Genomic DNA, 25,526 nt, shown 5'->3' on the forward strand with positions numbered 1-25,526 from the left:
GCTTGAAAAATGGCAAAAAAATCATATTTTCATGGTTGGATCTTAAAAAGATTCCAAGTCGAGCTTCAACATGTAACAAGAAGAACTGGGAGTGAGACAAAACTTTTTATTGAAAATAACACTTAAACTGAAACAGGCTGTTTTACAGCTGATCCAAAGTTTAGGACCACACCTCCAAAATATTTCGTAAACCCCCCAAAACAGAAATCAAAGTTCAGACATGAACTCAGTGATGAGGAGCTTCATTGTTATTGTTGATCACTTCAAAAATTCGTTGCGGCATGCTTGATGTAAGCGTTTCCATGAGGTGAGCGAAGTTTCTCCAAGTGGTGAAGACGGCCGCACGAAGGGCGTCTGCTGTCTGGAACTGTCGTCCGTTTCTGTAAACTTGCCATCCATCCCCAAAGGTTCTCAGTTGGATTTAGATCAGAGGAACACGCAGGATGGTCCAAAAGAGTGATGTTACTCTCCTGAAAGAACATTGTGTACTGTAGCGTTGTCCTGTTGAAAAACCCAGGCGTTACCACACAGGCGAGGGTCACATAAGAGAAGAAAACTCTCTGCCACCTTTCAGTGTTGCATGTTTGGTCCAAACGGTTGATTCTGTGGCGTCCAAGGAGACGAGGCCTTTGAAGACGTTTGTTTTTGAAGCCTTTCGGTCTCAGATGCCATCTGATGGTTATAGGGCTGCAGTCGGCACCAGTAACGGCCTTAATCTGGGTCGAGGATCGTCCAGTGTCTTGATGGACAGCCAATTGGATCGTCCGGCTCAGTGCTGGTGAATTTTTTTGGGGTCTTCCACTTGACGTTTGTTGTTCCATAACCCTCAGGATCATTTAAGAAACTCCAAATGACTGTCTTACTGCGTCCGACCTCAGCAGTGATCACGTGCTGTGAGAGACCCTGCTCATGTAGTTCAACAACCCGACCACGTTCAAAAAGGGAACGTTTTTTTCCCGTTGCCATCAGAACGTCATGACAGTGTGACTACTGACAGAAAATGACAATGAATCCACATTTTTGCGCAGATTTGGCCTTTTTAAGGCATGTGGTCCTAAACTTTGGATCAGCTGTAAAACAGCCTGTTTTAGTTTGTTTTCAGTAAAATGTTTTGTCTCGCTCCCATTTCTCCTTGTTACATGTTGAAGCTCTACTTGGAACCTTGTTAAGATCCAATCATGCAAAATAGGATTTTTTTTTTGCCATTTTTCAAGTGGTCTTAAACTTTTGATGGGGACTGTATTGTAGGGTCTTAACCTCTCCTCCTTAACCTAAAAAGCTTGTTTGTGATTTGTGCTGTATGAATAAAATTGAATTGAACTAAATATTTTCGTCTGACACAGACTTAATTTTAATTATTATAATAAAGGTTTTCAGGTCTATGTTACATTGTTACATACACTGTCCTCTGCTGTAAAGCACTTGACATTTCTCATATGAAAGGCATGAAATAAGTAGTAGCTCTTAGGGATTTTCTTGTACTGAAAATTCATTGACATTAACTATATTCCTTTTGCACACACTGTGACTTACTCACTCACTGGTGCCAGTTCAAAGATAGCTCCATCTGTAGTGTCATTATTTTATTTAACTTGGGGAAGTTATAACATAATAAATCGCTTGATTCCATTTTTGGATTTTACATCTAAAGGCACTATACTTTCTGATTATAATAAGAGATAGAGAAACTGCTGACCAAAGGTTAATCATAACTAAAATGAAATTAAGGTCTCTAAGGGAATATTTAAGCCTTTTAGCAATAAATCACAGCGCTCGGTCTTTTAAGAAACATGTCACACTGGATGAGGTCATCTCTGCACATCAGATGCCAAGTTCAGCACAAAACACGAATATCACTTCAGTTTGCCCAAAGAATATATAATATGTGTTTATGCATAAAACACTTATATTACACTGAGCCATTGTAATCAGGAAACCTGCTGATTAGCTGGACATGGATGTTTTTGCAGACATCTTTGTGGAGTGTATCTGCTGCAACACTGGAGCATCTTTAGACTCCCTGGTTTGGTTTTACAAATTCATGCACTGCATCAGCTTTATTTTTTTATTTTTGTTGGCTTGCACAAAATTTCTTTGGATGCTCATTTTTACAGGCGCACAGGAGGCAAAGGTGCCAGGCTCTGACTGAACAGAGGTTGCACACAGAATTCGAAGCAGAGTCACAAATTGATTCAGTTGCTTTTAGAATTGGTACACCTCTCATTGCTGGGCCTTAAAAGCCTATTAAAAGACTACAAAGGTCACAGACACAATCAAGATGTCATATCTTTCCCTAAACGTTTAACCAAATGCAGTAAACAGGTGTAGTGATGCACTAGATACAGTGTAGGAAATTCTTATTTTGTCAGTTTATAACTTTTATGTAATGTGTTTTTTGGGGAGTATGATGATGTTCCATCTCTCACCATTAAAATAAAACCAGCATAAAAATTAGAGACTGTTCAGTCCATTGTAAGTGAGCGAGCTGACAAATTCAGCAGGGGATCAAATAATTATTCCCCCCCCCCCCATGTGCTCAGCTGAACTACAGTTAAAAGAAGAAAAACAGCCACAAAAACAGAACTGTTTGTACAGTCAGTAACTATCATCCTTAGTCCGACTAAGCAGACTTATTTATAATTCCCACTTCAAGTCAGGGCTATTTAAAAGTTCACTAACAGAGCTGACTGTTCCAGAGCCTCCTGCCCGAAGCCTCGGAGCTCATAAGGTCACATTTGGGTGCCAGAACTCGACATGACAGCCTAAACAAAGCACAAGTTATCTTAAGTTAGCGCAAGTTATCAAAGCTTGATTTCCTGCACTGAGTGTGTGTGATTGAATTAGGGTGTGCTCTCACTCTGCAGTGACCCAAGGTAATGGGTTGATGCATCTATGTTGCACGCATGCACTCACATGGACACGCGCACCTACAGTACACACACCATCCACATCTGCTTATTGCAACTGACAGAGCATAAAGAGCTGCCTTCAGCACCGTGACGAGAGGCTTACTAGAAAGAAAAAAATGGAGGCAAGGAGGGAGATGGCCGGAAAGATCGGGAGGAGGATTGAGAGAAATGACAAACTGGAGGACAGATGGGGAAAGACATGGACTTAGTTTCTCAAATGTCACTCAAGGGTTTGTTCAGGGGTTGTAAGGCTTTGAGTTTGGGCTCACCACAGGCTCCGGTTTGACAGGATTGAACATGGATTTATGGATGAGGAAGGGCAACAAACTCTCCAGACTTTCCCTTCAATCGCCTTTCCAAATTTGATATCATACTGTGTCCCTTTCCTTTTGTAGAACACACTTTTTTCTTTACAGTAGGCCCATTTATTCTGAAGCTTGTTTACGTGTTCATCAGATACTGTCCACTCCACCTTCATGCCATTATACATCTTTATTTGTTCTGTGCACTAGCTGCTCTGGCTATTTACAGCTATTGTCAGGATATTTCAACTCAGAATGAGACTGACGTTGCATTGGGATGGTAGCCAAACTCCATGAATATGACTAATGAGCAAGAATTGAAGTTGTCTTAATCTAACAGCCAAAGCAGCAACGCTCAGGTTTAAAAAATGAAGCCAAAGTGAACAAACACAAATTGCAGTTCCTGAAGTGGCCACTTGAGTTTGGATCATGCATTTCTATCCGATCTTTAAGTGATGATGTGATGGATTCTGCTTCCGGGTCCAAACTACTGTGTTTATTAAGACTGTTGTGTTTTTAACATGTTTTAATGTTTTGTATCTTGTTCTATTTAATCTCAACAAGCCCCTAAAAACAGTCAGTGATCACTGTCAGCCTCTGTTGGTTTTTATTGCTGCTGTTCATTTTAAAGCTCAGTTTTTAAAACCTTATGATGTAACTCCGTCCGTCTGGTCCATTTACAGCATCCTGCCATGCGATCGCATTTGTCCTTGACCACCGAGAACACTCACGTTAACTTTTATCGAGTGGAAAAAAGTTAGTGTTCATCCTCCAGCTTCACTGTGTTTATGCTAACCATAGCTGTGTCGCTAGCGAGCACGTAGCACATCATTATATACCAGCTAGTCCAACTTCAGTAACCCTACAAACGTCACTGCTGTTTAGTTTTCTGTCTTCATTTATGTTGGAAGTGATAGCAGAGCTGTACGTTTGAATTCTTTCAGAAATCTCTGTCAGAACATGCTATATCATGTTTAGGTGGAAGCTAGTGAGCTAACTTCTAACTCTGTTAATTTAATTCTGTAATAATCCTGTTTTCATGGATGCCTGGACGTTAAACTTAATTGTTACACCTGGTAAAGCAGCAACACTGATCATTTTATTAAAGATGAAAGAATTTAGACAGGTTTTAACTCTCAGTGATGCCGCAGTGTTCATTTGACTTAAAGACCTGAAGCGGAGTTTGGACCCGGAAACGGCTAATGACGTCAGACTTAAAGACCGATTGTAGCACATGGGGGTGTAGCTGATCTCTGTCTATGTGCCCTTTGTTGATTTGGTTAGCCCCTTTTTTCTTTCTTATTTTTTTGTTATCTTTTATATACAGTCTGTGCAGTCTTTATACATTGGAACCACTGTATATAGACTGTATATAGACCACTGTTTCTGAGGCAGAATACAGTATCTGACCTGTCTGCACAGAGAGCCTTTAAAAACCTGCCTACTAGATAGAATATTACTATAGGCTGTACTAATTCCAGAGGCAACACAAGGTTTGAGTCTTTAAACACTTCATGGGTCCAAACTGAACAATGGTGTGACAGATGGTGTGTTTGGAGACCAACATTCAGATTATTTTTTGCTATTAATAATTGTTGTTTTAGACATAATACTTTAGCAGCAAATGCAAAAAGCATTCCTGTCAAAGCCAGATGAATGAGATAAAAAACAAACGGGGAGAAAGAAAGCAAAGGCGGTGGATGTGAATGAGCTTTCAGTGCAATAGCATTGGGCTGTAAAGCCCGAGGTAGAGAACGAGTGTCTGAAAACTTATGTTAAAAAAAGAAAATCTTTTATCATATTCTTTCCTTTACATGCAGACACTGTCACCATTACAATTCCCAATTCTTTTTATGCCTAATAAGTAAAAAGCATGCTTAAAAATCCAACTTCAAAATTCTGCACCCATTTTCCTGTGTGCTGATATCAGGAGACAGCAGCAAGTGACTCATTACTAATGGAAAATATCTGAGAAAGATAGATGAAGGGGAGCCAGTGGTGACAGAGTGGGTGTGGGGGGGGTGCAAACTGAGAGAGGAAACAAGAGGGAGGAGATAGGGATAGATATGGATGAAGGCAGGAGACAGAAGCAGAGGTTTCTAAATGTGACTCATTACTAATGGAAGCAATGTGAGTTAACTTTACTGTAGAGCAAATATTTGGCAATTACTGGAATTTCACTATTTTTCTTCCCGCTCTCAGACCACCACCCCTCTACTCCGTCCCCCACTCACTGCTGTCCCTGCTCTGTCTGCTGTTAGGCGTATCTAGTGAAGGTAGTGTTTGGCTGATGGGAGCAGAAGGGTTGGAGAGACGTCTACTGGTGAAATGTGGTAACTTCAGCTGGTTTATTAACTGTAGTGGTGAATAAAAACAAAGCTGCATGGTGGAAGACTTTAGAGATGAACTGCACCAGTATGTCAACAATATTTTGGAGCAGATCTTGTGTTTTATAAATTTATCCTTAAAAATAGCCTTTATTTTGTCATGCAATTGAAAAAAAGCATGACTTGGCCATAAAATCAAGAAAGCAAAAGAACTCAAATTGAAAAAAGAACTGAAAATCGTGCGATAAATACATTCCAGTTACAGCTAGTGAGGAAAATACAGAACTGCCTAAGCTGGAATTTAACGTCTGAATCCAAACGAACATTTGCAAAGAGTTATTCGAAATCTGGGAAATTATGCAAATTATTAACACATCTAGGATGACATGTTTAGTAAATTTGACTAAAAAGGCATCACAAATATATGCAAAATAACATTAAATTCATTAAAGATTAATGCATCTTACAAATCAGTGTAGAAAGCATCTACAAACAAGCGCTCTCATTTTATGCTCTTAACAAGAGTTTTAACCCTTTCAGCATAGTGGTCACTACAGTGGACAGCTATTCAAAGGCTGTTTTCTTGTATTGGGGTCAGTGTTGATGGGATACTTGGTCATAAAACACTACCTTGGACACTGATGCGTCACTCCATACCTGCCACCCACTGGTCAGCCAGTGGACATGTAAAAAAAACCTCTTATGTTTAAGAAAAACATCCTGATTGAGGTTGTCATAATTCATGCATGAAAGGGTTAAATGTGATATTGTGTGGTTATATTAAGCTTCCAGGGTTTCCTGCAAAGACACTGCTTACAACTGAAATCAAAAGATCTTGAACGTTGTATTTTTTTATACAATTATTATTTCTTCTTGAAAATTCTCAAGCGCTGCTATTTCTTGACATTTTAATCATGTCAGTATTATACAGTATCCCAGATGTTCAGCACAGGAATGCATCCTGCAGGGTCACACAGATCTTATTGAACATTAGGTAGAAAGTTTAGACGACTTACTGATGAAGTACATTTTGCTCGTGGCACTTTATCTTTGCATTATGATGATCCCACATTGCTTCCATTTCTATTATAAATGACCTCAGTGTGTTTTTATTACAGTCAAGGATTTTTCTCAAGTTCTCAATTTCTGATCACATAACTAAGAAAAATGTACTACTCTATTGTTTACAAAAGGCACAATAGTACAGTACCCTGTAAAGGTCTTACTAAGGTTATTAAAACATGTGCAAACACAGAGACAGTTCTAACAAGCTTAAGTCTTAGATAGTCTTCAGGAATCGTTCTCCAGGCTTCTTGAAGGACATTCAAAGCTCTTCTTTGGATGTTTCTGCCTTTTGCTCTGTTCCCTGTCCAAAGGATCCCACACTGCTTCAATCATTTTGGGATCCGGGCTCTGTGGAGGCCGATCCATGAGTGACAGTGCTCCATGGTCTGTTTCTCTGTCCAGTTATGCTTTTACTGTATTGGCAGTGTGTTATGGATCACTGTCATGTTGAAAAAATGAAGCTGGTGTCATTGCATGGTGGATCAAAATCTGACAGTATTTTTCTGCATTCATAATTGCATCAGTTTTAAGAAGCTCCCCAACACCACTTACTGAGATACAGCCCGAAAGACAAAGGCAGAGTCTCCACCATGGCTGTAGGCATTCACTGGTGTACATCTTTCCTGATCTCCATACATACTCATAATGATTTTAATCAAAAATTTCCCCATTTGGAGTCATCACTACATTATACCTACTGTCTGATTTTCAGTCCAGTTCTTGTGTAAGTCAGCCTCAGAGTTTCCTCCCTGTTTCCCTTCCTGAAGAAGCGCTCCTTGACAGCCACCCATCCACTGAGACCATTTCTGATGAAGCTTCAGTGAACAGTAGATGGATCAGCTAAAGGGTCAGATGCATCTCTCAGGTCCTGTGTCAGGTTTTTGCTGGATTTCTTCCTGTTTTTTAAGAACATGACATTCGCATGCTGTCTGTCTGCTGTGAATAGCTTTTCAGACCTGCCACATCTTCTTTTGTCCTCCTCTTGTCCAGTTTCCTCATTATTTTGACTGCACATCATGTCGAGATGTGCCAGAGCTGAGAGCTCTTTGGGAATCGTGTTGTTTGTGAAAAGATTTTGTTTTATATCTGTTAACTTAACTCTCTGGTTTGTCAAACCATCAATATTTTTTATAGATTCAGCTGAAGAAAATGGTAAATGGCCTGTATTTATATAGCGCTTTACTAATCCCTAAGGACCCCAAAGCGCTTTACATATCCAGTCATCCACCCATTCACATACTGGTGATGGCAAGCTACATTGTAGCCACAGCCACCCTGGGGCGCACTGACAGAGGCGAGGCTGCCGGACACTGGCGCCACCAGGCCCTCTGACCACCACCAGTAGGCAACGGGTGAAGTGTCTTGCCCAAGGACACAACAACCGAGACTGTCCAAGCCGGGGCTCGAACCGGCAACCTTCTGATTACAAGGCGAACTCCCAACTCTTGAGCCACGATTGCCCCAGTTGGGTTTTTGCAACAGCCTAAAGATACTATTTAATACTATCTTTTGATAAGTTTTATATTATGTGCAGAAACAACCGACGCTAGTTTATCCCTAGTTTGTCCCTAGTTTGTGTTTGTGTTTAATATCCTGATTACTGTATTAACCCAAACACAAAAAGGTCAGAGAAGAAGACAAAGACGACAACATATTAACTGTTAAATGTTCTGTTTAAATCTTGTTGTTGTAGAGTTGTTAAGAATAAAACGTCGAGCATGTGCATCACAGATATGATCACAGGGTCATGTTGTTCTTCATTTAGCCAATTATATCTGACAGTTTGGAAAAACAGGTAGTGTTGTGTCGCCAGGCAGTTTCTGATATGTTGGCTTAATAGTTATAATGACAGACTAATACTGTATCGTCAAAACCAAGAGCCGCTTACTGAGAGACACCAGAAAATATTAATTAGGGACTTTAGTTTAGTTCAGACAAAACTACGTGTGCTGCAGTTATTACTGGGTGCAATTGTTAATGTACTTTATGTTGAATTTTAACAATGGACTCACTTACCCTCTACTACAGTGTGTGCTATTCCTTACCATGACTTGATAAATCCATCCAAAAAACTGTGTGTGTGTGTGTGTGTGTGTGTGTGTGTGTGTGTGTGTGTGTGTGTGTGTGTGTGTGTGTGTGTGTGTGTGTGGCGGGTACACTAATGGATCATATTTCCCACGGTGTCATTCACCGGCCGTGTTCCATTAATCTTCCATGCACTCATATTGCCTTGATAGTACTACCATCCATTCACACAACACAATCTCAGCTCACACAGGTGTGTGCCCGACACGCTGCTGTAATTTCACCTGTTTCTCTTTATCTGAGCGGTGGACTTACTTTGTAGTCTGCAGTTTGGTGAAACACAGCATTACTGCACGTTCAGTATGGTGACCCTAAAAAATTAACTAACTGCAACCAGTGAAAACATGCACGCAAACTGTAAAACGTGCAGTGATGACTACTTACCAGAGGTGGGACCAAGTCATTGTTTTGCAAGTCTCAAGTAAGTCTCAAGTCTTTATCCTCAAGTCTCAAGTCAAGTCTCAAGTAATGTCAGGCAAGTCAGAGTCGAGTCTCAAGTCACTGGTGTAAAAGTCCAAGTAAAGTCACAAGTCTGAAATTTTGAATTTCAAGTCCTTTCAAGTCTTTAAAAAAAAAAACGAAAAAAAAGCATGTTGCAGTTATATGCTAAATGTAAATATTAGACCATGTAATTTTTAAATCTGTGTTTTTCTCAACACATGACAAAATAGTGAACTTAGAAAATATACACAAATTGTGAAATTGCACCTCTTTAAAATGCAGCTCAATTAAACCTAGCTCCAAGAATAATTTTCACCGACAGTTCTGAGATAAGCTGCATGTTATTCTTGGATGCGGTTGTAGGACTGGCTTTAAAATCGCATGACAAAAATATCATACATAAATAAATGATATTTTTTTTAAAATATCATTTAAAAAAAAAAAACTGCATCACCAACGTAGCCTGGAAAACATTTGCTAGTTAGATGAAGTCAGCTATCTCATCGTAGCATATTTATATGCATATTTATAATTATACGGTTCTTGGAGTGAGTGCATACACTCATGAAGTTTAGTAACTTCCGGTCACTGCAACAAGCCCAGGTACAGTTTACCGACGGATGGGTACAGGACCTTGAAATGCACCGTGTAGAACGAAAGACCATCGTACGTATCATAAGTTTACCAGTCTCACAAATCGTCGTCATAAATACACATTCGTTAACCGTTTATTAATAGGACCTTTGAGCTCAACGGTAATTAATTAGCAGTGGAAATAATTTCTGGTAGCATCACAGAAATGTAGCAGTGACAATAATACTGTATGCTGTAATCGCACTGGACAATTAGTGATACAAAACAACTGTTTTATCCTGTGAATAAAAGTATATGTTTTTGTCACTGTACCATAATAACAGAAGCGAAACGCAATATTGTGTCAGGACAATTCACTATTTATGCACAATAAACACAATAAATAAAGGAGCATAGCGCGACAATTTCTGTTCAGCGCCAGACTTGCTTGTAACCTATATCACCAATTATGTTAAGAAAAATGACGCATTAACTACAAAACACTGACCTTTGTGGAAATGCTTGGAGCAGACTAACCTGTGAGCTGGAGTGTTCTGGGACGTTATATTTGATCTTTGAATGGCTGCAATCCAGGCCATCCGTCGCCTCTTTGTTACTTCGGAAACATGGCTCGAACAATTTCTCTTCAACGACGTAATCCGATAACAACCGATCTCTTTACCCGTCGGCTTCCCGTGGCTGTCATGCGACCGGCTATTGCAGTTAATAATACAACAGCTTCTTGACATTTTTGTGTTTCTTTTTATCGCTGTGTGACTGATTTCAATTGAAAGCCTGCGTGCGCTAGTACCGCTTGCCACGAGTTCCCAGAATCCTTTGCGGTTCTATCCGTGAATGACGTCACATTTTCAATCTCTATATAATATGCATGTTAAATTTTATATTTGGGGTAAAATATCAAGTCTTTTCAAGTAAACCGGTTCAAGTCCAATTCAAGTCCCAGGTCATTGGTGTAAAAGTCCAAGTCAAGTCACAAGTCTTAGAATATTTTTTCAAGTCAAGTCTAAAGTCATAAAATTAATGACTCGAGTCTGACTCGAGTCCAAGTCATGTGACCCGAGTCCACACCTCTGCTACTTACAACTATCAAACCTGCAAAAGTGTGGCAGTGCGAGTGTTCTCTCGTGTGTACCGAAGGTGGGATTATTGTCTCTCTAGCCTTGTGAGCCTTTACTCTTAAACAAGGGAAAATCTTTATCTGAAAACGTGTTTTTAGTTTGCTGTTAGCACAAATTCAATATTTTTCCTTCACTGCTTTGTCAGACTGGCTCAAATGTGGTTCATGTGTTTGGAAAACTCGACCTTTTCTTAAACCTAACCAAGCAGGTTTAAGTAAGCAAACTGCAAATAAAAGCTAAAAAGGAAAAAGACCTTCTGAAAGAAAGCTTCTCTAGTCGATGCATGTTGTGAAAAAAAAAACTATTTTAAGCTACAACTACGAAAGCAGCAGCAGTAGTTCCTACTTCTGTGTAAGTTTATACACAGTGGATTGTAGTAGCTAACATTTCCATCACCTGAAAGTAGCCATATTTGAATCACTACATGCTGCACACAGCTTTTTTACCATTTCCAAAGAGCAAAATGCTTCACAACTTTTCATCTGTTGCTGGGAACACTGGGTGGATGTAAAGTGGTTACATGATAATTCACTATGAACCTGCCAAAAGTCAAAGACTGAGTGCTTAGAGAATGTGCCACTCAACTGGGGAAGTCATTGTTGTGAAAGTCTTAACTTTGACCCAATGCAAGGACTTCTGCATTAAATAAAACTCAAAGGCTGACGTCTGTCTGCTAACATAAGTGTTAACATCTGCATGTGTGTGCTATGGACAAGTCTCTACCTCGTCCCTACCCCAGCTGCATGAATGCATTGAATGAGCTACTGAAGTGCTGTAGACGACTCTGTTTTGAGAAATGTAAAGCCAGAGATATCAACAACCTTGCCCTACCTTCAACACCAACCAGTGGCAGAAGATGGCCCCGCCCCTCCCTGTACCTGGTTCTGCTAGAGGTTACTTCCTGTTAAAAGGGAGTTTTTCCTTCCCACTCTGGCCAAGTGCTTGCTCGTGGAGGGGTCATCTGATTGTTGGAGTTTTCTCTCTATTGTAGGGTCTTTGTTAATTTATTAGCTTCTAATTAAATAGACAGCCAGATGATTTTGTGACTCTCATGTTAGCGCATCTGGTCCAGTGTGTTTCTGTGTGCACTTGTCTTTTTCTGGGCTTCATTGGTGTGGTTTTCTGCGCTTTTTTTTGCAGGCCGTTAATAACGCCTCTAAATGCAGCTGCGAGTTATCAAAAAACACATTCAAATGAAAAGCTGATATCAGCATTCTGCATGTTTGTGTGTGTTTGTGTATTTTGTGTGAGTGAATGAGTTTCCAGCTTCACTGCCAATTTGGAAAAATGTGCCAATCTGAAGATAATTGAAGTAAGATTGTTGTCAAAGCAGTCAGATGTGAGCAGTTTATTTTAAAAAAAGCATTATCTAAATATGTTTTGAAAAGCTCTGAGTTATTGGGGGGGGAGATTTAATTCTTACATCAGTTAGTATTCCTCCAAGCAGACTGATCACTGATATAAATTTGTTGCTGTGTATCTCTGGCAGATATGTACCGTCTGGAGTTAGCTGGAGGCCTCGGGGTCATATTGCTGCTGCTGGGAGTCCTAACCGCACTTTATAAATGTTACAACCTGGAGATCATGCTCTGCTACAGGAGACACTTTGGGAGTGATGAAACTGAAGATGGTAAGCTATTTTGAGTGCTCCCTTTTTCTTCAGCACACTGCAGAAGGGGTCAGACAGGTATCAGAGCGCTGAGCGGTATCAGCATTGATAGGAAGATCAGAGAACTACAAACATGGAGCAAAATGAGAGTTAGACTGTTGCTGCGAATGAAACAAAGTAATGCAAAGGAATTATGCTATTGAAGTAGGATTTTCCTGTAGGGCTTCTACACATAGCATAACACAGACTGGAGGATGAGTCTCACAGTACAACACTGTACAGCACATAAGATGCACAAGCCTGTAGTGAAGTCAAAGAAGGCAATTAATAGAAACAACAGCAGAGTAAATGAAAATGTGTTTTTCTTTTTTTCATCTATTGATGGAATAAGGAGCTATTTGTGCAGCACTTTTAAAAAGTTACACTGACAAAGCAATGCAAGATCACTCCCCGAACAAAACAGCGAAACCGCCAAAAGGAAAATTATAAAGATGTAAGTTTGTAGTATTGATTTAAAGTATTGATTTCAAGTTTAGGTCCTAAAGCAGCTGGATTTTCTTAGCCGTGCATTCACAAGTCCAAAACATGAATTACGGTTTTCTCATCAAGTCTACATGTATTGATGATCAGGAGCTGTCTACTGTCTTTTAGTGCAATAATTACACAGAAACTGCTAATATATATATACTGTATGAAGCACTTTACTCACAGAAAGACGGGGAAGCCTTGTTGATTGATTTGTCAAATCTTCCAAATACTCTTATTTACTGTCCCATGCTCTCTCTGTCTCTCTCCACAGATAATAAGGAGTATGATGCCTATCTGTCCTATACTAAAGTGGACCTCGACTCATTGGGCAGGTCAGGTTTCTTGGATGTTTTTGTGCAGTGCTGTGTAAACAGATTAGGCGCTAAACTTAAAGTGAGGATTGATACAAATGAAACAAATATCATGTTCAGTTCCTTCAAATAGCAGCAAACACAAAATACTTGAAATCAAATCAGCATTGCCCCCTTTGACCTGCAGAAAAGCTCTGATTGTCTCTGATGCATAGATACATAGAGAAAGCGAAGCTGATGCAATAGCGCCTTTATCCTGCAGGGGGATCTGTGAAAAGACGCATAACAAAGGGATTACCTTTGCTGAGGAGTTCATGGGCTCAGTGCCTTTGTTTAAGTCATATTTAAAACATTACATTCATTTCATAAATTATGTTCTCTTTTGGAGTCAAAGATGATGATGAACTGTTGTCATATAAGCTGTCCTCAATTTCTCAGTCATATCTTTCCTCTCTGGTTTCAAAAAGCTAAGAAAAAGCCACAGGTAAGGCTTCAGTAACCCCTAGATGTTGCCATGGTGGCTCAAACTAGCTTTCATATATATATATATATATATATATATACACTTCCTGTGAGCATAGTTCTTTGCTTCTGTGGTTGAAACGGTTTAGACAAACCTCCCTTTTATATCGAAGCGTGGCAGCCACATGAAAAGGACTTGCTAGCCACAATTCTGTCTGGGCTACAGACATGTTTATTAAAATACTACTTGTTGTATTGTTAGCAGTAAGCCTGGTCATGTTAAAAATCAAAAAATGAATAAATAAATTCATAAAATGTGCAGATGTTTGATATTGACCAAATTAAATGCAAAAAACTAAACCTGAGAGCCCTACAGTGAGGGGATCGAGAGGCTCCGTTACTTTGAGGAAAGCATTCTGTTGGCATAGCTTCAGTTTACTTGTCACCTCAGAAGGAAGGCTCACCGTGAATCAATACAAATTTGCTCAAAGCGTTCACCTTTACACTCTGATTAAACATCTCTGTCCTGATGGAAGTGGCTCCTTCCCGGATGACAATGCAGTGATCTGCATGCTGAGAAGAAAATGATGTAATCACGTGCTACAGCCTTTGTACTCACAAGATCAGCCACGAAGATGCAACACGTGCTCGTCTGCACATCAAATGAGGGAATATCTTCTGGAATGTAGTGCTCCATCTCTCCTGTGGACTTTAACAGAGCAGGGCAGCCCACATCTTTACGATGGGTTCCCCTCTAATTTTCCACCTGTGTGCAGGCATTTGTAGTTAAGTGCATTCGCTGATTGATTTGTCTGTTATCTGATTTTGAATTTGGAGCCATGTTTGTTATTCCCTCTCCCAGCAGGACGAGCAGCGACGAGGAAACATTTGCTTTGGAGATCTTGCCGGATGTTTTGGAGAAACATTATGGATACAAGCTGTTTATACCAGACAGAGATTTAATACCCAGCAGTAGTAAGTATAAATCTGTGTATCTACCTACACACATGCACACACACACTCTCTCTCTGTGTAACTCCAATCCCCGCTACCCAGAATTCATCTCTCTGTCAGAATAAATAAGAACATATGTGGATCTTCATCATAACACACTTACAGCCACACACGTATCTATGTCAGCTCTCAGATGTACGCCACATGTACCACATGCCTTACCACAATTTCATTTATTTGTTCACAAACACACACGTACGCACACACGTGCATGCATGCTTGTACCCTCTCACAATTTGTCATCATTTCTTGGCTCCTGTGTCACTCTGTCCAACTGGAGGGGAAAATATGATTGTTATTACTATAATCTGTCACTGGTCAAACCTGGCACATTCACACACACACACATATATACTGTATTTATATATACAGTATATATATATATATATATATATATGTGTGTGTGTGTGTGTGTGTGTGTGTGTGTGTGTGTGTGTGTGTGTGTGTGTGTGTGTGTGTGCGTGTGTGTGTGTGTGTGTGTGTGTGTGTATAGGAATTTCTTTTACTTATGTATTAATCACATTCTTTTATTGTATAATGCCTTGGTGCTAGGGATGGGTATTGATAAGATTTTAACGATTCCGATTCCATTTTCGATTCTGTTTAACGATTCTATTCTTTATCGATTCTCTTATCGATTCTTTTTAAAAAAGGAGAACACTAAAGTCGATTAGCTTAGAACTTCATTTTATATCTTCTCTTTGAACAAGATAGAAATTTAGGAGTAACATGGCCTTACAAACCCAACAGTGAGATCTTAAGAGATCCACAGCCTACGGCTCTTCAATGGGGTGTCACAGGGTCCCCAGGAAAAAAAAATTGTAAATGTAAAATAATAAAATAAATATTCTTCTGTAGCAATAACAAAGTATAACATAAATTATTCTGTAGCAATTACACAAGAATATCCAGTAATGTCCCTGCCTACAATTAAACACATTCACTTACCAAAAATCGGGCATCTCCTGTGGTAAATGGGTGCAAACATTTGACCACAAACTTAGTCACTGCTCGGTGACATTCGTCTATCCTGGCCTGAAAGGAGACGCTACCGGTAGACTGCAGCGAGAACTGCCAGCATCTGAGCCAGACTCTGTCTGTCTCTCTCATCATGGTCACCTAAATGCACAGTAATGGCAGGTTTTGTAATAAGGCAGATCACGCTAACATAATATGCACTGTTAGTTGATTATTTACCTGCCACATTAACGGGAGAGGACGTGCAAACGTTACCGCTGCTGCTGGGTTGAGATTCACGAATCCGGAGCGGAATTAAAAACATGACATTCATTTAAGGTCATCGTGTGTTTTGTGAGCAAATGCTTTTGCATATTCGTAGTGTTTCCTCCCTTAAATGAAATATCTACTTTGCAAGTATTGCAAGTTGCCCTGTTGTCATCCGTTCTCGTAAAGTATGACCAAACTTTTGAGCGTTTGAGCGCTCTACGCGCCGTGTTTCCTGCCAGGTAAATGACGCTCCGCAACGTGGTGACATCATTCGGGGCAACTGGAATCGATAAGGGAATCGTTTGCAAAAATGGCAAACAATTCCAAGGAATTGAAACAGTGGGAACCGGTTCTCAACAAGAACCGGTTTTCGATACCCATCCCTACTTGGTGCCACTGGATTTTAACATGTCTGACACCCATACAGTAAGACAAATGGTGGGGGTGTAGTAAGGAAGTTGGGGGAAGCAGACCAGAGTCTTTTGTCTCCTCGAGGACTCTGGGAAGTAGCAAGGGAGTGTGAACCTTAAGGTGTGAAACAGCTGTGTACTGCCTTTTGTTCCTGAAGAAGGTATTTAACTGAGAGCCATGCTAGACTCAGAGAACTCTGCTGACCGTCTGTCCCGCGGACATGCAGGGGCTCCATCAGGCTTGATTGTCTGCTGTCTTTGTGTGTTTGGATTAAAGAATGTTATCTACCGCTCACTGCTCATTTGCAGGCTTTATTTAAGTGGAAAATTTCCACAACAATATATATATATATATCTCTATATATAGAGATAGATAGATATAGATATAGACACCTCATACAATGTGGTAACATGGCACTAAATACAATTGACGTCTTTTGTAGCAAAGATGTGACTGTCATCAAACCAGGATGTGGTGCTCACACAGGTATTGTTAATAATGTCTGGTGCAAAGCCCATAAAAACATTTGTGTCATTTTGGGTAGCATGTGTGAAATCAATCTTGCACTTCCAACACTCTGACCTCTCTTATGAACTTGAGGGATATCCCATTGTTAATCTAGATGTCAGCCCGCCTTTGCAGATATAACAGCTTCACCTCCTCTGGGAAGTCTTTCCACAAGGTTTAGGAGTGTGTTTATGGGATTATCTGATTGTTCTCCCAGAAGTGTATTTGGGAGGTCAGACTGGTGTTGGACGAGAAGGCCTGGCTCGCAGTCTCATCCCAAAGGTGTTTTTTCTGGTTGACCACAGAGGTCTGGACTCTGTGCAGGCCAGTCAAGGCTTCCACACCAAACTCACTCATCCATGTCTTTATGGACCTTTCTTTGTGCACAGTTGTGCAGTCTTGTTGGAACAGGAAGGGGGCATCACCAAACCGTTTCGTCAAAGTTGAGAGCATGAAGTTGTCCAATATGTTTATATTAGCTTGTAGTTAGGGCTGCATCAGCTGACCCCGAATCGACCCTTAGATACGTTGGAATAGGCCTAAGCTGCTGGGGGCTTCCCCTCTGTGTTTATACACCCCTCTGCACTTAATCACTAGTTCACTAGCTGGGACAACATCCTTATTTTAGGTTTGACAGCATTTTTATTAGATAATGGTAGATGGTTGAGCATGAAATGAGGCTGCAGTTTGGAGAGTGAATACATTCAAAGAAAGAGGGCGAGTGGGGCACGAAAACAAAAAATGAACAATGTGTAGTGTTGGGTGGGTCATATAGAACCAGAAGTGTTCAATATGTGTCCTTAGACATTTTCAGCCCAGAAAGTTCACTCAGTCATTCAAGGAAACCGAGCACTAAGTCAGAAGGAGAGCAGAGTAAGTATTGACTTCACCAAGTGGCCAAAAACATGGTTACAAATATTACGATCATAGTCTGTGTTCGTATGTCTCTTCTATATCTCCGCCTAGACTCCTAAAGTAATCTGGATAATTAAAAATATATTATCAACATTTTTTTATGTATAGAATGTTACATATAGCAATATAACACTCAAATTCATACAAATGATATCTCAAAAAAACATCAACATTAAACATGTACACTGTGGTTTGTTAACACATTATGCTAAATAATTTTTATTGCTGTGGTACTTTGAGGAATGTGTCATTCTAATTATTTTAATAATACATTTTTAAATAAGTATTTATTAAACAGTGTCCCTAACACTGCCTCAAACTGACTGCTTTGTCTTATATAATGAATATGTAGCTTTCAAAGAAAAACATAAAAGAGCACATCCTGCAAAGGCCTCTCTAGACCAGTATGGAAGCAAACTGGACAGTCCAATTAAAGGTAGTATAAAAATAAATAAATCTAAATAAATAGGATATTAATTCGAATTAGTAATGTCTGAGGTCTCTGAGGTCTAATGCGTGTAATAAAGTAATACAGCTATCATTTCCTGTGTATTAGCATTTTGGTACCAAAATCCCACGTCTCCTTGTCCTCAAAACATCAAACCAAAAAATATACACCGACTGAAATAACCGTATAATGTGGCACAAAAGACACATGCTAATATGTGCTCTTTGAATCATTTAACATTTTCTCCTAAAATACATAAATATGTTTACTTAAGTATGGTTCATAATGAAAAGCCACACTTTACGTGACCTTAGCTAAAATTATGCCCCTTCCCGACGCACCCGGCAGACGAAAAAGTCATATTTCCTGTGTTTGCCCTGAAAACATCCGAAAAACAAATATCCCCTGTGCATATCTTCACATGTAACTTTTTCCAGGTTTAATTATGCCTACACTGAACAAGAGTCTTTTCTTTGGTAACCAAAGCTGCTGAAAGAGCAGCATAGCAATGCGACCCAAAACACACCATTCAATTATTCACTCCACTTAACCCTCTGAAATGAACAGGAGAGCGAGAAATAAATAACAAGGAACAGAAAGCAGTGGGTACAGGGTCACTGGTTATTTTATTAATTGATTTACATAATCCTCACAAATGGGGGAGCAGGAAGCAGTCAAGGGCAAGAGAGAGGCAAGGAGGTGTTAATGTGAGAGGGAAAATGTAAAAAAAGAGGCAGAATAGGAAAACCAAGAGAAACAGAAAAGAAAGAGAATGAATTTGGGGATGTACTGTACTATTTGTGCCCCTCAAATTGAGCGTGAAATTGCAATGTGTTGTTGGAGAGTCTGTCATTAATTTAGTTAGCAGAGATTGAGAAAGAGAGAGGTATTTAGACGGGGGGTGGGGGGAGCCGTGGTTCAATGAACACAAAGTTTTCATACTTTTTCTGTAACTACAAATTTTAGAAATAATGAGCAATGTGTTCCAAGAAAACACACACACACACACACACAGTTGCAAAAAAGTAATTGGGTCGTTTGTTAAGACAGGTTTTCACTGGGTTTGGCGTGGAGGCTACTCTAATGCTGAAGCATAGTAGCTTCACCTCATATTAACTCACCGTCCACATCCCATCACCTGCCACTTCTCCTCGTCAACTTCACATATTCCTCACTTAGTTATAAGTAACAACCGGCGATGGTGGCTCAGCACAACTCTGATCCCCATTTAAGAGCTGACTGCATCGTGCTGTGTCAGAGCCAAAGTTCTTGCACAAACATTTCTGTCACTCCGTTATATCCGCCCGTCACTCACCCCAGGCATGTATGGACGAATGAACTTGACACATGCAGGAAGCGGGGGCAAGTGTTGCTGTGCGAGATGTTTCCCTTACATACTGTGATGATAATTCACTTCTTGCCTCCTGCTTTGTCTTCGTCAAAGCTGCTGGAGCTTTCCGTGTAATCCAACAAGAATTAAAACCTCTCAGTAATTCTGGAGAAAGAAATGCACGACTGTTACAGGATTAGTTCAGCACTGACAATATTAAGAGCAAAAGCTTATTAACCTGCTTTTTTGTCACTTCTGTTTTGGCTCACAACAAAATCTGGAGACACAGGAAACTTGGTATTGCACCATCATGTGGATATTCATGGAAACTTTTTAGTAATAACAGAATGAAAGGAAAAGTTTTCTTTTTCAATTTCAATTCAGTTTTATTTGTACAGCGCCAAATCACAGAAACAGTTGCCTCAAGGCCCTTTATATTGTAAGGTAGACCCTACAATAATGCATACAGAGAAAAACCCAACAATCATATGACCCCCTGTGAGCAAGCACTGTCAAGTCAAACCGAGTAGGAGGTGGAGAGCCCCGAGGCAAAAAAGTAAAAAAGACAGACTGGAGGGCGGAACTAATCTTGTGTCTGGGTTTCTGTCGGGAAGGAAAAAGAAGGCGAACTGGGGAGCAACAGGAAGTTGCCACTTTTGGGAAAAGCCCAGCATAATTCTTTCAATAAGTTGTCGCCAACATGAATATCGTGTGGAACTGAAGTATCTACAAAGCCAGGGAGGCAGCCGGTAAGGGAATGGTTGCTGACTATGGTAAAAGACTTTGAAGCGAGTTGCTAAAGAATCGCGGCTGCCGCTAGCTTACGTAGCATTAGCACTGTGCCGTGAGTCGGTCGCCTGTTTACGAGCGGCACCATTGTTTATTGTTGGTCTGCATATGGAAGACTGTTGATGCTTGCATATGGTTAAGAGAAGCTGGTTATAAATACTATTGTTACTGCTCAAGTTCTAATGCAGATTGATTATTTAATTTAGCACTTTAATAGAAAGCAGTATTTCTCAAGGTGTATGTACAATTGTTAGTGAATTACATAATTTGAGCATTTAAAAATACTCAAGTAAATATTGTACTACAAAGCTTACGCACTGCATTGATGTGTTTAAAAAAGAAAATGTGTTTGGGATTGTTTACAATATTTGCAGATGTGTGATAACAAACATAATTTGTATTTTGGTTTTTTTTGGTTTGTATTTGAAGGTTTTTCACCTATGGCTGACTATGGCCGAAAAGAAGATTAAAGAAAAAGGAAAACAAAAGATCTGCCTGGTCATTGAGTGAAATCCAGTTAAACACCTGTGGTAGATGCATCAATCCCTTTCAAGCGGGGAAGCTGCACAAACTTAAAGAGCTTGACAGTGAAAAACCGGGAAATCAAATCTGGGAAAAATGACCTGGAGTCCTGGGATAAGGGAATAATTGATGCAAAGAGGAAATTCGGAGAATCCCTCAAGTTGCATGTGCCATTCCCATTAGTAAATAAACCCCAGTTCAAGCCTGAGCACACAAAAATGGCAGACCAAGCTGCTGGAAAGTCAGTTGAACAACTCAAAGGAGTGAGGGCAACAGCCAAGAGATCATTCTCTCGTCTGGTTAATAGCATTACGAGGATGCATGAGGATATGACTGAAGAAGAACTCAAAGACAGTTTCAATAGACTGACGATGGAAGCAGAGAAAGTCATGGAGGCCAATGATGATCTAGAGGCCGGTTTCATCACGGAGCTAGGGGCAAAGCCTGACACAAGTGAAGCAGCTGTGCTGACAGAACAGCAGAGAGCCGACTTAGCAAAGACTGCAAGTGAATGTGAGTTAAAACTGAAGGAAATAAAAACCCTAGTCAGAGAGGCTCTCTGGGCCAACTTTGGAAGTGCAGAATTGTCCACAGCACTAGAGGCAGCAGAGGCTGAGTGTGAACATGTTGCTGCCATTGCGCCTGACGGTAATTATGAAGTGTATGATTTCGTTCTTGGCCACCTGAAAGAACTGGTGGGAGTGGCAAAGGAGAGGTATAGCAAGTGGAAGCATTGGATCCCATCAGGTATTCGGAGAGATCTTCAAAGCAATATACAGAAGCTGGAACTCTGCGTCCCCAGGCTGGTTTCCAGAAAAGCTGACTTTCTGGAGATGAGAATAAAGGAGGATGCTGATCACCTGTCATCATTGCCAGTTACCTCCAGCTGCCCCATGCCAATCATCAAGCTGAAACCAACAGCACTTCCTAAGTTTCTTGGAAATAAACGAGACTTCCACAGATGGAAGAAGGAATGGGAGGTTCTTCAGGGGCAGGCGGAGCCATCTGGTTCGAAAGAGATCAAAAAGTTTCAGCTACTTGATAGTGTGGATGAGAAAATAACGAGAGAACTTCGACTCACCACTTACAACACTGCAGACGACATCTTTCGTGTTTTGGAGAATCGGTTCGGCAATCAAACATCAATTGCTATTGAAATAGTGGAGGAGTTACAGAGAATGCCAGCTGTCAAGAGCCACCAGCCAAGAAAAGTAGTGGAATTAATTCAAGCTGTGGAGAAGGCACTTCAAGACCTGGTTGACCTTGGTGACACGGGGGCTATAAAAAACCCATTGGTGACAAAGTCAATCGAAAGTAAACTTCCAGAAACACTCAAAAAGGAGTGGCTTATTTATGTTGCTGACAGTAGAAACATGGTCACCCCAGAAAAACGATTTGATAGTCTTCTGGAATTCCTCAAAGAGCAAGAAACCATATATGAACAGCTTGATCATCTGAGAGAGGAAGAGCCAAGTAAGCGAGAAAGAGTGGAGCTGAAACATTCCAGAACCGAATTCACCAAATTAGGTAGCGATGAAGGGTGTGTGGTCTGCGGTGATGGAAAGCATAAAAAGAAACTCTACTTCTGCAGGCAATTTAAAACATTAAAGCTTGCAGAAAAGAAAGCCGCAATTAAGAAACTAGGCGCATGCTGGAGTTGTCTCGAAGTTCATGACAATGGGTCATACTGCAAACCCACTTATCTGTGCAAAAACCCAGGCTGCAAAGAAGCACACGCTGTGGAGCACCATTACTACTTATGCCCTAATGCTGAGGTGAGGAAGGGAAGTGCAGCAGGGAGGCAAAATAGATCTGATCCAGAGGGAGGAAAGGTCAGCAGGAAATGTACGGAGGATCAGGAGGAGTTCCTCAGAAAACTGTCACCTGAACTGGCAAGAGAATGCAGGGATGCGTTTTCAAACACTGCATCTAGGGCATGCAGCACCACCAAGGAGCAGCCAAGCCTCCTATTTGAAGGTGGGCTTCGAGAGCTGCCAGTAATCATGATGCTCCTTGAGGTCACAGCTAATGCTGGGCAAAAGATTGGGACATTAATTGACCTGGCTTCTGACACCAACTATATAACCCACAGGGCTGCAAGCAGTCTTAACCTAAGAAGTGAAGAAATCACTCTGGTTGTTCATGGAGTAGGGGCGATGAAAACGCACGTGAGAACAAGGCAGTATCTTTTAAAGATCCGAGTCAGAACGCCTAGAGGCACCCTTAGGTCACACCAACTGGTCTGCTATGGACTCGACAGCATAGCAGAAGTCCACAAACATGTCACACCGAGTCAGCTACAAAGGTTCTTTCCGGATATACCACTCAACGATCTTGTAAGACCGAAAGACATTCATCTGCTTATAAGTCATAAAGAAGGTCGGCTAGCGCCTCAGAGGAGCAGAGTCATCGGTGACCTTGTGTTATGGGATGGGCCACTTGGAAAGACAGTTGGGGGAACTCACCCTGAGCTCTTTGAGGAGCTTACTGTCTCTGCCCACATGTCCAAGACACACTTTGCCAGGTCAATGAGAGCAGCAGCTGTCAAGTATGAGGAGCTCATTGGCGAGGCCTCAGACCAGTCTTCAACAAGGAAGCATGTTCCTGCTAAGCTTCAGAGGTCAAGCACCTCAACCACCAGTCGAGAATTCTTAGAGTGGTGGAAGTGGGATAGTATTGGTGCTGCATGTGAGCCAAAGTGTGGGGGTTGCCGTTGCGGAAATTGCCAGCCAGGTGGGAAAGAAATGACACTGGCCGAGGAGAGAGAGCTTGAAATAATAAGAGAAGGACTCACCTATGTCACGGGTGATGGCCACAGCGACGAGCCACACTGGCATGCCGAATACCCTTGGGCTGAAGATCCAGCATCCTTACCAGATAACAAAAAAGGAGTTGAGAGCACATTCCTCCGGACAGAGAAGCAATTGGCGAAGGAGCCTGAATGGAAAGCCGCTTATGCCGCTCAGGTGCATGGCATGGTGGAGCGTGGAGCTGCAGTCAAGTTGTCCAAGGGCATGATCAGTAACTGGGATGGGCCAGTGTGGTACGTGAGTCACCTCATTGCTCCGAATCCCCACTCTGTTACAACTCCAGTGAGGCTTGTGTGGAATAGCAGCCAGAGGTTTAGAGGTGTGAGCTTGAACGACCTGCTAATAAAGGGTCCAGATGTCCTCAACCAGATTCGAGCAGTTCTCCTCAGATTCAGGGGCGGAGTGTACGGAGCCCTTGGTGACATAAAAAAGATGTACAATTCAGTTTGGTTGGAAGACAAAGAGATGCACCTGCATAGGTTCCTCTGGTGGGACTCTGAGGATGACGAGCTAGAGGAATATGCCATCACAAGGGTGAATATTGGAGATAAACCGGCAGGATGCATTGCACAGCTGGCAATGCGTGAAACTGCCAGCCTTTCTACCTTTTCCCACCTCAAGGAGGAACGTCGTGTACTCCAGCAAGACAGCTATGTCGATGACATCCTTACCTCTCACAATGACATGAGCCAACTAGAAGTCATTACAGAGAACATTGGGCGAATTCTAAAGGCTGGAGGATTTGAGCTGAAACCTTGGGTCTTATCTGGTCAAAGTGGGAGGAAGAAGCGCGATGACAAGGGTGAGAAGACAAGAATGAAAACTATAGTCCTACCAAACCAAATGCGTGACGAAGAAAACAAAGCTCTTGGTCTGGGTTATATAGTGGAAGAAGACAAGCTTCATGTCATGGTAGCAATCAACTTCTCCAAGAGGAAGAAAAAGATGCGAGCTGGCCAAGACCTTGTCCAGGAGCAGATTAAGACCCACACGCCAAACCCACTGACACGAAGAGAGCTTCTCAGTCAAGTGTCAGGGTTGTATGATCCAGTCGGTTTGGTCACTCCTGCAAAGCAAAAAGGAGCAATCTTAGTTCGCAGAGCATTCAAAGAGACAAAAGTAGAAAGCTGCTTGGTCAAGGACACTTGGGACATGGCGCTCTCAGATGCCCTGAGGGAGGACGCCATTAGGCTTTTTGAGGAGTATGCCCAGCTCAGCAAAGTCACATTTGCAAGGGCGCTAACCCCCCCATGCTTCACCGAAGAACCCTGGGCAATTACTTTCTCCGATGGAAGTGAGCAAGCCTATGGGGCAGTGTTGTACTTAAGGTGGAATTCAGGTCAGGGCCCAATCATCAGGTTGGTGGAGTCCAAAGCTAAGTTAACACCATTGGACCACAAAGGGGATGTTGTCAAAGCAGAGCTGTGTGGGGCAGTGTTTGGCTCACGCCTAAAGAAATACTTTGAGGCGCAAAGCCGGATTCAGGTTGAGAGGTGGTATCACTTTGTCGACAGCCAAACCGTCATTGGGGCAATACAGCGGGAGAGCTATGGGTATCAGACCTTTTTTGCAAATAGGATTGGAGAAATACAGAGCAGCACAAGGATTCAAGATTGGTGGTGGATCCCTGGCCCTCAGAACATTGCGGATGTAGTCACAAGAGGAGCTAGTCCTAGAGATCTAGATGAAGACTCAGAATGGCAAAATGGTCCAAAGTTCTTGAGTTTGCCTGTGTGCGAGTGGCCAGTTAGGTCAGCTAAAGAGTTAGCCGCCACTGCCAAAGAAAACGTCAATAAGCTGCA

The 25,526-nt window shown here is 41.3% G+C and overlaps 1 protein-coding gene across 4 annotated transcripts in view; it reads left to right on the forward strand.

The window, feature by feature from the left end:
• The window catches only part of il1rapl2 (interleukin 1 receptor accessory protein-like 2), a 472,397-nt gene that overhangs the window by 438,404 nt on the left and 8,467 nt on the right, over positions 1-25,526 (forward strand). For 2 of the 4 annotated variants that reach the window (XM_040015740.1, XM_040015742.1), the window contains exons 10-12: positions 12,331-12,471; positions 13,250-13,310; positions 14,614-14,726. In XM_040015740.1, the coding sequence (XP_039871674.1) occupies positions 12,331-12,471; positions 13,250-13,310; positions 14,614-14,726 (315 nt within the window). The remainder of the gene's footprint in view (positions 1-12,330; positions 12,472-13,249; positions 13,311-14,613; positions 14,727-25,526) is intronic. The other 2 variants (XM_040015741.1, XM_040015744.1) reach the window with 1 other exon arrangement.

Source organism: Simochromis diagramma, unplaced genomic scaffold (assembly GCF_900408965.1).
Source record: "Simochromis diagramma unplaced genomic scaffold, fSimDia1.1 OVJJ01000685.1, whole genome shotgun sequence".
NCBI classification, from domain to species: Eukaryota; Metazoa; Chordata; class Actinopteri; order Cichliformes; family Cichlidae; genus Simochromis; species Simochromis diagramma.